The sequence below is a fragment of the Haliaeetus leucocephalus genome, unplaced genomic scaffold, assembly GCF_000737465.1.
Source record: "Haliaeetus leucocephalus isolate CR32 unplaced genomic scaffold, Haliaeetus_leucocephalus-4.0 Scaffold174, whole genome shotgun sequence".
In the NCBI taxonomy this organism is placed as follows: Eukaryota; Metazoa; Chordata; class Aves; order Accipitriformes; family Accipitridae; genus Haliaeetus; species Haliaeetus leucocephalus.
The window spans coordinates 33,988-47,619 of NW_010972610.1; the positions used below are offsets into that span (position 1 = coordinate 33,988).

The window sequence follows — 13,632 nt, forward strand, 5'->3', positions numbered from 1 at the left end:
CACGCTCACCCTGCCCAGCTGACAGGGTGGAGGATGGATCCCCCTCTCCAGGCATCATAACAGCAGCTGGTGCTGTGAGGGGTCAGTGTGATGTTCAGGTGCTGCCTGCCAATGTGCCGATGATGGCCTGCCAGGAGAGACTGATCTACACACTGGTGGCAGCCCAGGGCTCTCCAAATCAGCTCTTGAAGTGGTGGGCATAGTGTTTGCTGTGTCTTCAGCCAAGCTTCCAGCTTGTGCTGGGTGATTGATCTCCCACTCACCTTTTGCTGGCATGGGGGAAAGCATCCTGTCCATCAATCTAAAGAGCACACTTCTGAATAACAGATGAGAACATAGCTTAAAAACTCTAGTCAGTACGGGCAGAGCAGCAGTGCTTGTAAGGAAAATCACAAAAGCAAAAAACCACTTGTTCGCTCTGCCTGGCATGTGCCTGCATTCTCAGGACCTCCTGCAGGTCCTTCCTTTCCAAGATTGCTTTCCGTCAGGAGACTTGTTCTCCTTTGAGTGCTTGCCCAAGTACAGAAATAGAATTTAGCAGCTAAAGAAAGAACAAGTTGTGATGTTCTGATGCCCACCATGCAAACCTTATTCAGCTGGAAACTACCAGAGTCCAATTTATCCTGGACCCCCAAACATGATAGGTACAAGGTAAAAATAAATAACTGGAAGCTAAGAAGGGGTGTCCAGACCACATGATTCCCAATTCCTCTCCTTGGTATAGAGGGGCTCCATCCTGGGAGGTGTTGGAGAAGGTGTGTGCCATGCGAGTTGCCTGAACTTGCTCTGCTCCCCAGTCACCCTACTCATACCCCACAGGTGTCTCACGTGCTGGCAGCTCTTCAGGCTGGGAACCGTGGGACGCAAGCTTGCATCACAGCAGCCAGCGCTGTCTCTGGCATCATTGCTGACCTCGACACCACCATCATGTTTGCCACAGCAGGAACCCTCAACCGGGAGAACTCGGAGACCTTCGCTGACCACAGGTACCGGGGCACCTTGTCCAGCCTCTGCTCAGCCAGAGACGGGGGGTCAGGTTCTGTCCCATGGTCTCCTGGACCAGCCCCAAGGAAAGCTGCAAGTTCAGGCTCACTCTGTTTCCCCTCCAGCTTGTATGTACAGAAGGCAGGGTCCACAGTTTCTCTACACCCCAAGGACCATGTGTGCTTGTAGAGGGCTGCGTCCTCTCTGACTCCCTTCTTCTCCCCAGGGAGGGCATCTTGAAGACAGCCAAGGCGCTGGTGGAGGACACCAAAGTGTTAGTGCAGAATGCCACGGCCAGCCAGGAGAAGCTGGCCCAAGCTGCCCAGTCCTCCGTGTCCACCATCACCCGCCTGGCAGAGGTGGTGAAGCTGGGTGCCGCCAGCCTGGGATCTGAAGACCCAGAGACTCAGGTGGGATGGGGTGTGTGGGGTGAATGGAGGCTGCTTATAGTTTCCTTGAAGGGGTTGAGGGTTGCAGGTGTCGTGTGGTGCTCTGGGCTGGATCCTGTGTGTCATGGAGAGGGTTGTCTGGGCTTTGGCTGGTGGTGGCTGAGCTGGACTCCGAATGTGCCCTGGGGTGCCCAAATTTCTCACTGCTGGGCCACACCACCCCAGCCTGAGTGTGACCGTAGCCAAGCCATTGCCCTGGTCTTGCTCTCCCCAGGTGGTCCTGATCAATGCTGTGAAGGATGTGGCCAAGGCACTTGGAGACCTGATTGGTGCCACCAAGGCAGCTGCTGGAAAAGCTGGGGATGACCCTGCTGTCTACCAGCTGAAGAACTCTGCCAAGGTCTGAGCTGGTCATGATGGGAAGGAGGAGATGAGGTGGGGGGCACTGGAGAAAGAGCAGGGGGGCTTTTCTCCCTGTCTGGGGACAGAAGGACAACTGGGGGGCAGTCAGGGCAAGAAGCAAGGAAGGAGCCTGTAAAACGTGGGGCATAAGATGCAGAGGAGGCATTGGTGGGAGAACAAGATGAGGTGGTGTGAGTGGAGTATGGGGGGAGGGACAGGTGCCAGCAGCAGCCCAGAGCTTGCATGGGGCTTCACCTGGTTCTCTTCTCCCGTTCACAGGTGATGGTGACAAACGTCACTTCCTTGCTGAAGACAGTGAAGGCTGTCGAGGACGAGGCCACAAAGGGGACGCGGGCGCTGGAGGCCACAATAGAGCACATACGCCAAGAGCTGGCAGTGAGTACAGCCACGGTGCTGCAGCTGCCATCCCCTCCGCTAGCTGCCCCATGCCTCACCGCTGCCTCTCGCCTCGCAGGTCTTCTCCTCCCCTGTCCCTCCTGCCAAGGTCTCTACCCCAGAAGACTTCATCCGTATGACAAAAGGCATCACGATGGCCACGGCCAAAGCAGTGGCTGCTGGCAACTCATGTCGGCAGGAGGATGTCATTGCCACGGCCAACCTGAGCCGCCGTGCCATCGCAGATATGCTGCGCGCCTGCAAGGTGGGTCGGGGGTATGGGGGGGACATGGGGACATGGGTCTACAGCAGGTTTGCGGGTGGCTGTGGGTGCCGGCAGGGATGGTGCTAGATGTGAATCGGGGCTTCCCTGTCTCTGGGTTTCAGGAGGCTGCCTACCACCCGGAGGTGAGTGGGGATGTGCGGCAGCGGGCGCTGCGCTTCGGCAAGGAGTGCGCTGATGGCTACCTGGAGCTGCTGGAGCATGTGCTGGTGGTGAGTGTCCCCACTCTGGTTCCCAGGGTGGGCAGAGGCTGCCCATGGATGCCAGGGTGTTCCCTGATCCCCAAGGTCCTCTGGACTCTGCACCTCTTCCCACTGAGGTCTTTGCATGGCCCCCTTCACTGCCTGTGCTGGCACAGCACGTGGCTGAGCCCCTGCCATGGAAGCAGATGTCAGAGAGATAAACAGGCTCTGAAGAAAAGTATTTGGCTAACAACAGACAGAGATTAACTGGCCATAAACAGATGGAGGCTGGAAATTCGGCAACACAGGAGCAAAATCCTGAAGCAGCTTCCAGTAAAAGTGGTGGGAGTAAGAGACTTCAGGCAGTGTGAAAACAGACCTTGTTAAGCTCACAGCAGAGTGGGAGATGGGTAGTGCCCACAATAACAGAGGTGATGACTGGAAGTGCCAGCTGCTCACTTTTGATCCGGTCTTCCTCTATCTGATTCCTTCTGAGGACTTCAGCTGACTGCTTTAATTAGCTGTCCAAGATAAGTGTAGTTTACAAGAAGCAACTTAAGACCACAGAGCACTGGAAAGGATCCAGTGAGGTCCTTCCAGCGGTTTGCATTCTTGGCAAGGTCACAGAGATCAAGGATGCTGGAGGGATGTGCAGACCCAGCCCACAGAGCTGCAAGAGCCCTGGAGGCAGGGTCAGGACAAAGATTGCGGACAAGTCAGCTCTGTGGCAAGGTTTCACTAAGCTGGTTAGAAGGACTTGGTGAGAGTCTGCTGTTCAGGTTCAACAGATACAAGGCAGTGGAGTTCAGACTGTGGTTTCCTGCAGGGAAAGCCCCTTTAGGCAGAGGGTAACCAGCACTGGCAGCACAAACAGGAGGTGGGCAGGAATCGACGGCTAGAAGTTGAAGCTAGGCGGAGGGCAAGTCAAAGCGTGGTTTTAACTGGAGGAAGTAACCACTGGGGTACAGTTCCAAGGGGAGCAGTGAGTTTTCTGTCCTCTACATCTAGATCAAATGTCTGTCTGGAAGATGCTTTAGCCACAAGTAAGTCATTGCAGCCAAGGCTGGAGCGCTGAGGAGAAATTCTCTGGCTGACCTGTTGTTAACAGATGATTGGGCTAATGACAGTGTGGCAGTGGCCAAGGTCAGCCTGCTTGCAGGAACACGCTATTCCACTGTATATTGGGTGTAACTGTCCAGCTGCCATGCGACGTCTCTTGAATATCATGCATTGGTACATCCCATGAAATGTTCACTGGAGGTGCATCTTAGCAAGCTTATAGCTTCCAGGGTGCCTTCAGCTCCAGACAGAGACATTTAGCAGTTTTAAACACGTTGTCAGAGTAGATAGCAGACTTAATAATGTGGCCTTTAGCCTGGATGCACTTAGGAGGGCAAACCAGCCATCGCTGTGTGCCATCAGCTTGGGGACTGAGCTGCCACATGCAGCTCTGGTGACTGCTAGATGGCCCCACTCAAGTCCAGGATAAAGCTATGACACCCCCAGCCTCCACAGCACTCTGGTCTGTGAAGGCAGGAACAAAGCTCATGGGTCCCATTTATCAGAGGGCAGCAGGTTCCTGGAAAGCCACAAGCATGAAGGATGTAGGGGAATGGGAGGGGAAATGGCAGATGCGATGCTGCCTCACGCCGCAGCAGCAGCAAGTGCATTGCTGTAAGTTGTGTCCGCATGGGAACCAGTCCCTTGCACGGAGCATGAACAAGCCTTGTTAGGGTTTGAGAAGGAGGATTATTTGACTCGGAGTGGAAAATGTGGCTCCCAACAGAGAAGTGGGAAAGCCTGCATATTTCACTGGGGAGGGGAAGGAATTTGAACCTCCATGAGGACTTTTTCGTAACAGTAGGTCTCTCCCTCCAAAAGCAGAGAGATCCAGTGGCTGAAAACTACAGCGAAGCAATTCAGGGTGGGGAGAAATAAGGTGTAAAGGGGGGTGAGGAGGAGAGCGGCGTCATGGCTGCTCTGGGCGTAGGTGGCTTCTCCAGCCGTGGGAGCCTCATCCAGGTGCCCCAGCTCCCCCAGCCCTGCAAAGATGAAGTATGAGCTAATGGTAGCAGCACAGCTCCACACCCGGGACCTCTGACCCTTCGTTCCCACCTCTCCTCTTGGCTGCCCTTCACCCCTCACAGGAGAGCACCCACCTTCCCCTGCCCTCCCTGGGCCCCCAGTCCCCAGTGCCCACGTGTCCCGGCCGGGGCGTTCACTGCTTTCTTCTCTCTCTTCTCCCTCCCTCCCTGTAAGCCGGTGAGTAAGGCAACATTGGGCTGCCTGCTGGTGTCTAACCTCAGCATGAGCCTTGCTCACGGCGTGTCTGCGTGCCCAGCCCAGTGCTGGGGTGGCACTTGTGTGTGTCCGCAGGGACCCAGGGCCCGCGTGTGTGTGTGTGTGTGTGTGTGTACTCACACCTGCTCTAGCTGATGGGCAGCTGCTGCCTGTACAGTGTGAGTCAGGCCAGCGGTGAGCTCTGCTTGTGTGTACAGACCCGGTGTGTGTGCACACGTGTGCTGTGGTATGTGCATGTGTCCCCCCGCCAACCCCAGTGAAGGACCCTCATGGTTCTGCCTGCCACCTTGTCCCAGCGGGGCCAGCTCTCCTGGGCTGGAATGTGGCTGCAGGGTCCCCCCCTTTGCCAAGCTTGTGTTTGCAGACAAATCTCTAAAATGGGGACAGCGAGGGGGAAATGCTTCTGAAGCTTGAAATGCTTTTGGGGGGGGGAAGAAATCCTGGAGGGGGTAGCTGCTGAGTGCAGGAAGGCTTTTGCTGAGGATCTTGTGTCTGTGAGATGTCCCAGAAGCCGTGGATGCAGAAGGGCTAAGGGGAAGCTCATCCCATCATTGGGCGGGAGGAGACCAGCCAAGCTCACTCAGGAAAGCATCACAGACGACGTCTGTTGTGTACACATGTTGGGGGGGACCTGGGGGATCCCACCCTGCTTCCCTGGGAAGCGCACCTTAAACAGACCTGTGAGGTCCTCCTTTTCCAGGTGCTTACATCTGCTCCTTCCCCACAGATCCTGCAAAAGCCGACTCACGAGCTGAAGCAGCAGCTGGCAGGCTACTCCAAGCGCGTGGCCAGCTCTGTCACCGAGCTCATCCAGGCAGCCGAGGCCATGAAAGGTGAGGAAAGGTCCTGCTCAAAGGGGCAGGACCGAGGGCTGGGATTAGGGTGGAGGGCTCAGCCGCTGATGGAGGAGGTAGGGCAAGTCAGAAATGAAACCGCACACAAGTTTAACCTGCCTCGCTTCCCGTTTTTTCTAGGGACAGAGTGGGTTGACCCAGAAGACCCCACTGTCATTGCTGAGAATGAGCTGCTGGGGGCAGCAGCTGCCATTGAGGCTGCAGCCAAGAAGCTGGAGCAGCTGAAACCAAGAGCCAAGCCCAAGGTAGTAGTGCTGAGCCTTGGATGACTCCCCCATGCTCAGCTTGGGGTGGTCTGGGGCTCTTCTGCCTGTGTTTCAGCCACGTGTGAAGCCCCATCCGACAACCGGTCCCTCTTCCTGTGCTCCTGCTGCCTCCCACATTCCCAGCTGGACCTTCCTCCAGCAGCCCGCGCCCTCCTGCACCCCACAGCCCTTAATTCAGCTTTACATGTGCCCCTTCAGCCCCCTGCAGCCATCATCCTGCTCTGCTCCATTTGTCCTAGCACCCTTGCCTGGACTTAGACCCCACTTTTGCCCACAGCAAGCAGATGAGAGCCTGAACTTTGAGGAGCAGATCCTGGAAGCTGCCAAATCCATTGCTGCAGCCACGAGCGCCCTGGTGAAGGCAGCCTCAGCAGCCCAGCGAGAATTAGTGGCCCAAGGAAAGGTAAGGCTGGAAGAGGGAAAGAAATACAAAAATATAGGGCTGTGGTGGGTTCTCCCTTCGCCCAGGGCTGCTTGTAGCCCTCGTACCCTGTGGCAAGGGGTGTGTGGGGTGGTGAGCCTCACTCCTCCTCTCCTTCCTTGCAGGTGGGTGCCATCCCCGCCAACGCAGTGGATGATGGACAGTGGTCCCAGGGACTCATTTCAGCTGTGAGTATCAAGGTCATGCTCAGGGGATGGGGGGGGACCCTCCTTTTGGCTCCTGCTGCAAAGATGAGGATGCTCTGCCCTGGTGGTTCTCCTCGGTGGAAGAAGCAGCCATGCTTCTTACTCCCTCTCCTACCATCTGAGACATGGCGTGGAAGCTGGTTATCACCACCCCATGCTCCACAACCTCCTTGGGGCCAGTCAGGGCATACCCTCCTCAGAGGAGGCTCCCATACGCCCCCTGACAGCCTCTCTCACCGTAGGCACGCATGGTGGCTGCTGCCACCAACAACCTATGCGAAGCCGCCAATGCAGCAGTGCAGGGCCACGCCAGCGAAGAGAAGCTCATCTCATCTGCCAAGCAGGTGGCTGCCTCCACAGCGCAGCTCCTGGTAGCCTGCAAGGTGAAGGCTGACCATGACTCGGAGGCCATGAAGCGGCTCCAGGTGAGTCCCAGGCTGCCCCTCCAGCCCCAGCTGCCTCCTCCCAGCTGCTTGAGGGGTGCATGGGAGTGGGGCAAGGGCATGTAGGTGTTCTCCAGGGCTCACGCTCCCTGCCTGTGTGCCATCAGCAGGGACCTCATTGGAGCACAGGCTCCAGGTCGCTTGGACTTCACTGGTAGCTTTGTGCCAGGCGAGGGAGTGATGCTGGGCTGTTGAGCCAGGTGGACGATGAACTGGCACAGGAATACCTGAAATGCTGTTGTGGTTTAACCCCAGCCAACAACTAAGCACCACGCAGCCGCTCGCTCGCTCCCCTCCCTGTGGGATGGGGGAGATAATGGAGAAAAAATAAAACTCGTGGGTTGAGATAGAGACAGTTTAATAGGACAGAAAGGAAGATAATAATAATAATAATAATGATAATGACAATAATAAAATGATTAGAATATACAAAACAAGTGATGCACAGTGTAATTGCTTACCACTTGCTGAGCAATGTCCAATTAGTTCCCAAGCAGCAATCCACCCCCTCCAGCCCACTCCTCCCAGTTTATATACTGGGTATAATGTCACATGGTATGGAATATTCCCGTGGCCAGTTTGGGCCAATTGTCCTGGCTATGTCCCCTCCCATCTTCTTGCTGGCTGGGCATGAGAAGCTGAAAAAGTCCTTAACTTAGCATAAACACTGCTTAGCAACAACTGAAAATGTCAGTGTGTTATCAATGTTATTCTCATACTAAATCCAAGACATAGCACTGTACCAGCTACTAGGAAGAAAATTAAGTCTATCCCAGCCAAAACCAGGACAAATGTGTGCACTGTGTCACTGGCATTCAAGAGGATAGTGTTTGGGCAGCATTTTTTGTAGTTCCCTTAATCCTCAGAGGCTGTGGCACACAAGAGGTTAATGCCCATGCGTGGGGGAGTTAACATGGGGTCCCAGCGCTGGTGCCTTGGGGCCAAGGGCTGAGGAGGATCCGAAGGGCTGCCCCCCAGTCCCTGCCCCATGGCTCAGACAAGAGCCAGAGCCCGGCTGTGAGCAGCAGTGCCTGAAATGGTCATGAGCGGGTGGCAAGGCAGCGAGCCATTTAAAGGAATCCCTGCCTGCAGCTCCCAGCCCGCCTGGCTGCCTGTCCTGCCTGCCAGACCAGCCTGGGGCAGGGGTTCTTTTGCCCCCCCCAGCCTGGCATCAGTTGTACCCTGGGGCTGTGACTTACGCTGCCGCTCCCCCTCTTCCCTGCTGCAGGCTGCCGGCAATGCAGTAAAGAGAGCGTCGGACAATCTGGTGAAGGCAGCGCAGAAGGCAGCTGCCTTCCAGGACCATGACGAAACGGTGGTGGTGAAGGAGAAGATGGTTGGGGGAATTGCACAGGTGAGCTGGGCTGCTCTGATGGGGCAGGGGTGGCTCTGGCTGCCACCACAACCTCTGTGTGCCTGTCTGAGGAGCATGTCCTACCACCCACCAGCATGGGGCATGTCTCTAGAGAGCCTCACCAAAATGCTGCGGGTGCTCTCATCCCACCCAGTGCCAATTAAACACTGTGGCTTCACCATCGTCCTGCCACAGGGAGCGGTGGGCACAGCCTGTGATGGTGCATGCTTCCAGGAGTGTAACGCCCTGACTTCTCCTTGGTGCAGTGCCCACACCATCCCAGTGTCCATGACACATGTGAAGGGCAAAACATTGGGTAAGGGGTGAGAGCTGCCTGGGACGGGGGTGCCACAGGTCCCAGCACTGCCTCCAGGCCACAGGCTTGCAGCTGAGACCCTCTACAGGGTGCATGGGGCTGGGCTGCGGCAGCTGGGCTGCTCCCCGTTATCTCCAGAGGACCGTGGTCCCACCGCAGGGACAACAGCCCTCGTGCCCTGGGGCCACACCAGCCCAGGGAGGCTTTTGCGGGTGGGAAGCAGCAGGCAGAGAGCCTGGCTCTGGGGTCGGCATTGCCATGGCAGAGGCTCCAGCCATCCCTGTCAGAGACAGCTGTGACCCCAGGGCTCTCTCCCGGCAGATCATCGCCGCCCAGGAGGAGATGCTGCGCAAGGAGCGGGAGCTGGAGGAGGCGCGGAAGAAGCTGGCTATGATCCGGCAGCAGCAGTACAAGTTCCTGCCCTCGGAGCTGCGGGACGAGGAGCAGAACTGAGCCCCGCGCCCTCCTGCCGCTCACCGCACAGACTGCTGCCCGCCTGCCCGCCCGCTCCTATTTAAGACAACCCGCCTCAAGCGAAGGGCTGCCTGGGCTAGACCAGAGCTCTGCCTGCACCCAGAGCACCGGGACTAACCCAGCCGCTGCTCCAAGCCGGCGCCGCACCAGCAACGCCGCTTCGCTACCCAGCCCACCTTCCCACACGCACCCAGGGCACAGCCAGAGTGCCTGGAGGGACACAGCAGGGGTGGGAGCCGGGGCGCACGGGTTCAGGGCTCCTCCGCCAGCACCAGCGTGCAGGGCTGGAGAGCTCTTCATTATAGGGGATTTTTCCGTGTGCCTTCGTCGTTCCCACTTGTGCTCCTTTCTTCTCTCTCCTCCACACAGGAGGGGGAGAGGCTGGCAGCTTGCCCTCTCCTGTGCGATGGGTGCAGGGAGAAGCATGGTCCCTAGCTAAGCTCTCGCACGGAGCCGCCTTTCACCTCCAATGCCTTATTGCTGGCTGAATATTCCTTCTCCTCCTCTTCCTCTCCCTCCACAACTTCCCGGGAGGCACTGAGTGTCCCCCCATGAGCATCTTTTTCAGCCTGGGCCCCTCTGGGGAGCAGCAGGGCTGGAAGCCACAGTGCCTCTGCTCAGGATGCAGGGCGTGTGATGGGTTCAATCCCAGAGCCGCTCTTTGCCTTCCCGCAGGGCTTCTCCCTGCCCACGGCCCCAGCCAGTTCTGCCCTCCTCCTTCCCAAGTGCCTGCATCGTGTTCCAAGATCTGCAGTATTTTTGTAACTTTTCCATTTCTCTAGTATTGAGCCTGCAGCTTTCAAAGTTCATTTATTCCCTGCCCCCAGCTCGTTCCCTGCCCACTAACACCCAGCTCTTGCTGTGGTCCTGCAACCTAGCATCCCAGCCCTCCTCGGCTCCGGGACCCCCATCCCTCCCCCTTTGCACTTGCTGAGGCTTCTCTCACTATTTTGATACTTTAAGCATCCCATATTAAACATTGAAGGAAACCAGCTCCCCCTGAGGCTCCAGGGTGGGGCAGGGGATGCCGATGTCTCCTTGGAAAGACACGTTCATCAATAAAATCTGGTTTTCCTGCTTCCTTGCCACCTGGGTATCAATGGGACCCCCCCAGGAGAAAGGGAGGACTGGTGGGCAGGGGGGCTACGGGCACCTGCCCTCCCGGCAGAGGCGGGGGAGGATAGCGCGAGTGCTTATACAGCACGGAAAATATTTGAGGCACGTCCAGCCCAAGGCACCCGGCAGGCCAGACCCCCGCTGCCAGCCATGTGCCGGCTCTCGCAGGTGCTGCCGGGGGGGCTGCCACCGCGGGAGGGGGCCCTGGGGATTTTGTTGCTGGGGGATTTGAGATTTGGAGGGGGGGGTGTGAGCAGCTGGGGTCCTGGCCCCACTCCTGCTACCAGCTGAAAATATCCCTGGGTAGAGTGCTACAGGGGTGCAGGTGGGAGACCCCCCGGTCACTGGTGGCCCACCAGTGGGCAAGTGGCAGCCCTTGGTGCTGTGGGTCTGGGAATGTGGCCGGAGCCCTCCTGGCTGCTGGCACTGAGCTCACGCCCCGAAATAGCCCCCCAGGGCCAACCTGTGCGGCCAGCAGCTGCCCCGAGCATGTCCCCACCTGTTCCCACCCTGTCACTCAGCGGGGGCTCAGGGGGCCCAAGCAGCGGCGGGGCAGGCAGGGATGCTGTGGGGTGGAGCGGGGACGCAGGTGGGCTGGCACGTGTCCCCTGCCTCCGGGACCTGTCCCCAGCAGCAGGAGCTACAAGCATCACGAGCGACGAGTTCAGCATCCCGCAGCATCCCGGCCGGTGACCCCTGTCCCCTTGCAGGCACGTCCCTGGGGGTGCAGAGGGGCTGTCCCCCGTGGCATGCTCACCCCTGGCCAGGCTCCAGGGTGGATTTGTGGCTCTCGCAGGCATCCCAGTCCTCCCAGCTGTCCCCTGACAATCTGCGCTGGCCTGACCCTGCACCAGGCTCTCACCCAGGTACCGGCCGGGCACAGGGCCCCTCTGAGTGACCAGCAAGGACAGCGAGCAGGCACAGTGTGGCAGCAGCCCCAGCCTCATCCCAGCATCCTGGGACCAAGGGAGCTCCAGCATCCCAGGCAGAGGGCTGCAAGCACATCTGCTCCTGTGTCCTCTGGGCTGGGGTAGGGGCAAGGGGTGGTGGCACAAACACCAGGGGAGGGACATGGGGTGCAATTCACCCCAGTCCCCTAAATCTCACCCACTGGAGCAAGAGGTTATTTTGGCAGGCAGGCTTGGACAAGCACATGTGGAGGCTTGGAGCTGGGAAGCCACAGTCAAGAGGCACCAGCACCTCTGCAGGGACCCAAATCCAGCTAAGTTGGAGGCAGGCATGGAAGCTGCAGCCCAACTTCTCGAGAAGCCCAGGAATGGCACAAGAGGCTGCGGCATGGGTTGCACCTGGGAAGTTCCTGTCAAATGGCAGGACAAGGCTTTTGCTGGGAGTGTGGTCAGACCCTAGAGTGGGACATGGAGGAGGGTCCCTGTCCTTGGAGACCTTAGCCCAGTGCAGGGCTGGGCATTGGGGCAGCAATAGGAGGGATGTGCACGCACACCCCTCTGCACCCCCTTGTCCCAGAGGTCACCCCAGACGACAGCCTTGAGGGCAGACTCATGGGCCTGGGCACCTGGATGGCCCTAGCTGTGCCAGTAGGATGGGGCCATGATGCCTGGCACAAAAGGGAGCGGGCAGCAAGGGAAAACTGTATCTTTTGAGGGGACATCTGAAGGCTCCAGGGCAACTGCCTGGCTGCTTGCACTATGCACATCATCGTCTTTCCCTCATGCACTAAGCCCATGAAGTTGCTCGGGCCAAAGCATCTTGCAGAAAAAAAAATCCATCCTCGCCCGGGAATGATGGGAGATGGATCTTCCCCCTCCCCTCAGAAGCTGTGTGCTGGCGGTTACTGACTCTCCTTGTCCAAATATGTGCCTAATTCGTCAGTATTAATAGCGGCTCTCCAGAGTCCAGCAGTGGCTCTTCTGCTGCTTTCCCCATGGTGCCAGCAGCCCCTTGGTCCTCGGCTGCTCCCATCCCTCCTATGCTCCCCACAACCCTGGGCTGAGGGCTCCTAGAAAGCCACTTTCTCCAGCTCTCAAAAACCTTTTGCTCCTCTCTGCTTGGAGCACAGGTGCTGAAAAGTTGCAGCAGGCAAGGGCTGGATGCGGCCTCCAGCCGATGGGCTAGGGGAGCCTGCACACCGCTCCTGTCCCCGTCCCATCTCAGCCTCCCCACATGCCGCATGGCTCCCGTGGCCCCTTCACTGGCTCCTTCCAGCCCCCCCTGCCCGGAGCCCACCCTGCAGCTGGGAATGCGCCAGAAGCATTTACGAGCGTTATTAAAGCATGGGTTATTTTTGGAGGAGCCAGGATCTGAAGGGTTTGCATTTTTTTGCCTGTGGAATACAGTTTATTTAGAGCAGAAAGATGGAGAGGGGTGGCGTGCTGCCCTGTGTCACTCTGAAATGCCACCCTATGGGCTGTGCATATGCCAGGTGTCCCTGTGGGTGCCAGGGACAGTGGCGCCAGGGTGCAAGGTAGTGGGGAGCTGGGTCCCAGGAAGCCTGCACGGATCTGGGGCCCTCCTACCTCACCATGTCGCAGAAGCTGGATGGGGAGGTCAGGAGCTCCACTGGCTTCTCTCCCGGGAGATTTTCCCCATGTGGGCAGTGCCGGCCCATGGTATCCCCAAATGCAATCTCAGCCTGTGGGCGTCCTCAACTGCAGTCACAGCCCGTGGGTGTCCCCGATTGCAGTCACAGCTTATGGGTGTCCCCAGCTGCAGTCACAGCCCGTGGGCGTCCCTGAGTGCAATCACAGACTAAGAGTGTCTCCAAAACTTCAGTGCCAGCCCATGGGGGTCCCCAAGCGCCGTGCCAGCCCCTGAAGTTCCCCCAAGCCATCGCCAGCAAGCAGGGTCCCTCAGGCCCCAGGGTGCAGTGACGGGGCATGAAGTGTGCCCAGGGCCGTGCCAGCCATGCGATGTCCTCTAGCGTGGGGACAGCTCTGGCCGGAGCAGAGGCAGGTCTCAAGCCCTGGGGGGGTGGATGGCTGGTGGGGTCCCCGGGGCGCAGTAAGAGCAGTCCCCAAGCGCAGGGCCAGGCGTGTTCCCCACAGAGGTGAGAGGCCACAGGGGTCCATCCCCCCCACCTCAGCCCGGCACCACGGTGGAAGTGCCACCAGAAATGTCCCTACCGCTGTGCTCGGGGGTGCCCCTAGCACGCTGCCCCCGGGGTACCCCTCATGCGGTGCCCTGCAGTGCCCCCGGGGCACCCCGACCGCTGTGCCCCGGGCTGACCGTCCCTCGCCCGCTGGCCCCCCGTGGGTGTCGTCGTCCCT

At 58.4% G+C, this 13,632-nt stretch overlaps 1 protein-coding gene across 4 annotated transcripts in view; it reads left to right on the forward strand.

Moving 5' to 3' along the window:
• TLN1 (talin 1) overlaps positions 1-10,349 on the forward strand; it is a 30,367-nt gene extending 20,018 nt beyond the window's left edge. For all 4 annotated transcript variants that reach the window (XM_010563940.1, XM_010563941.1, XM_010563939.1 and 1 more), the window contains 13 exons: positions 820-986; positions 1,211-1,394; positions 1,648-1,773; positions 2,055-2,171; positions 2,251-2,436; positions 2,559-2,666; positions 5,665-5,770; positions 5,912-6,036; positions 6,335-6,460; positions 6,604-6,666; positions 6,927-7,109; positions 8,356-8,481; positions 9,119-10,349. In XM_010563940.1, coding sequence (XP_010562242.1) covers positions 820-986; positions 1,211-1,394; positions 1,648-1,773; positions 2,055-2,171; positions 2,251-2,436; positions 2,559-2,666; positions 5,665-5,770; positions 5,912-6,036; positions 6,335-6,460; positions 6,604-6,666; positions 6,927-7,109; positions 8,356-8,481; positions 9,119-9,250 — 1,749 coding nt within the window. In that variant the 3' untranslated portion in view covers positions 9,251-10,349. The remainder of the gene's footprint in view (positions 1-819; positions 987-1,210; positions 1,395-1,647; positions 1,774-2,054; positions 2,172-2,250; positions 2,437-2,558; positions 2,667-5,664; positions 5,771-5,911; positions 6,037-6,334; positions 6,461-6,603; positions 6,667-6,926; positions 7,110-8,355; positions 8,482-9,118) is intronic.
• The last annotated feature ends 3,283 nt before the right edge of the window (positions 10,350-13,632 follow it).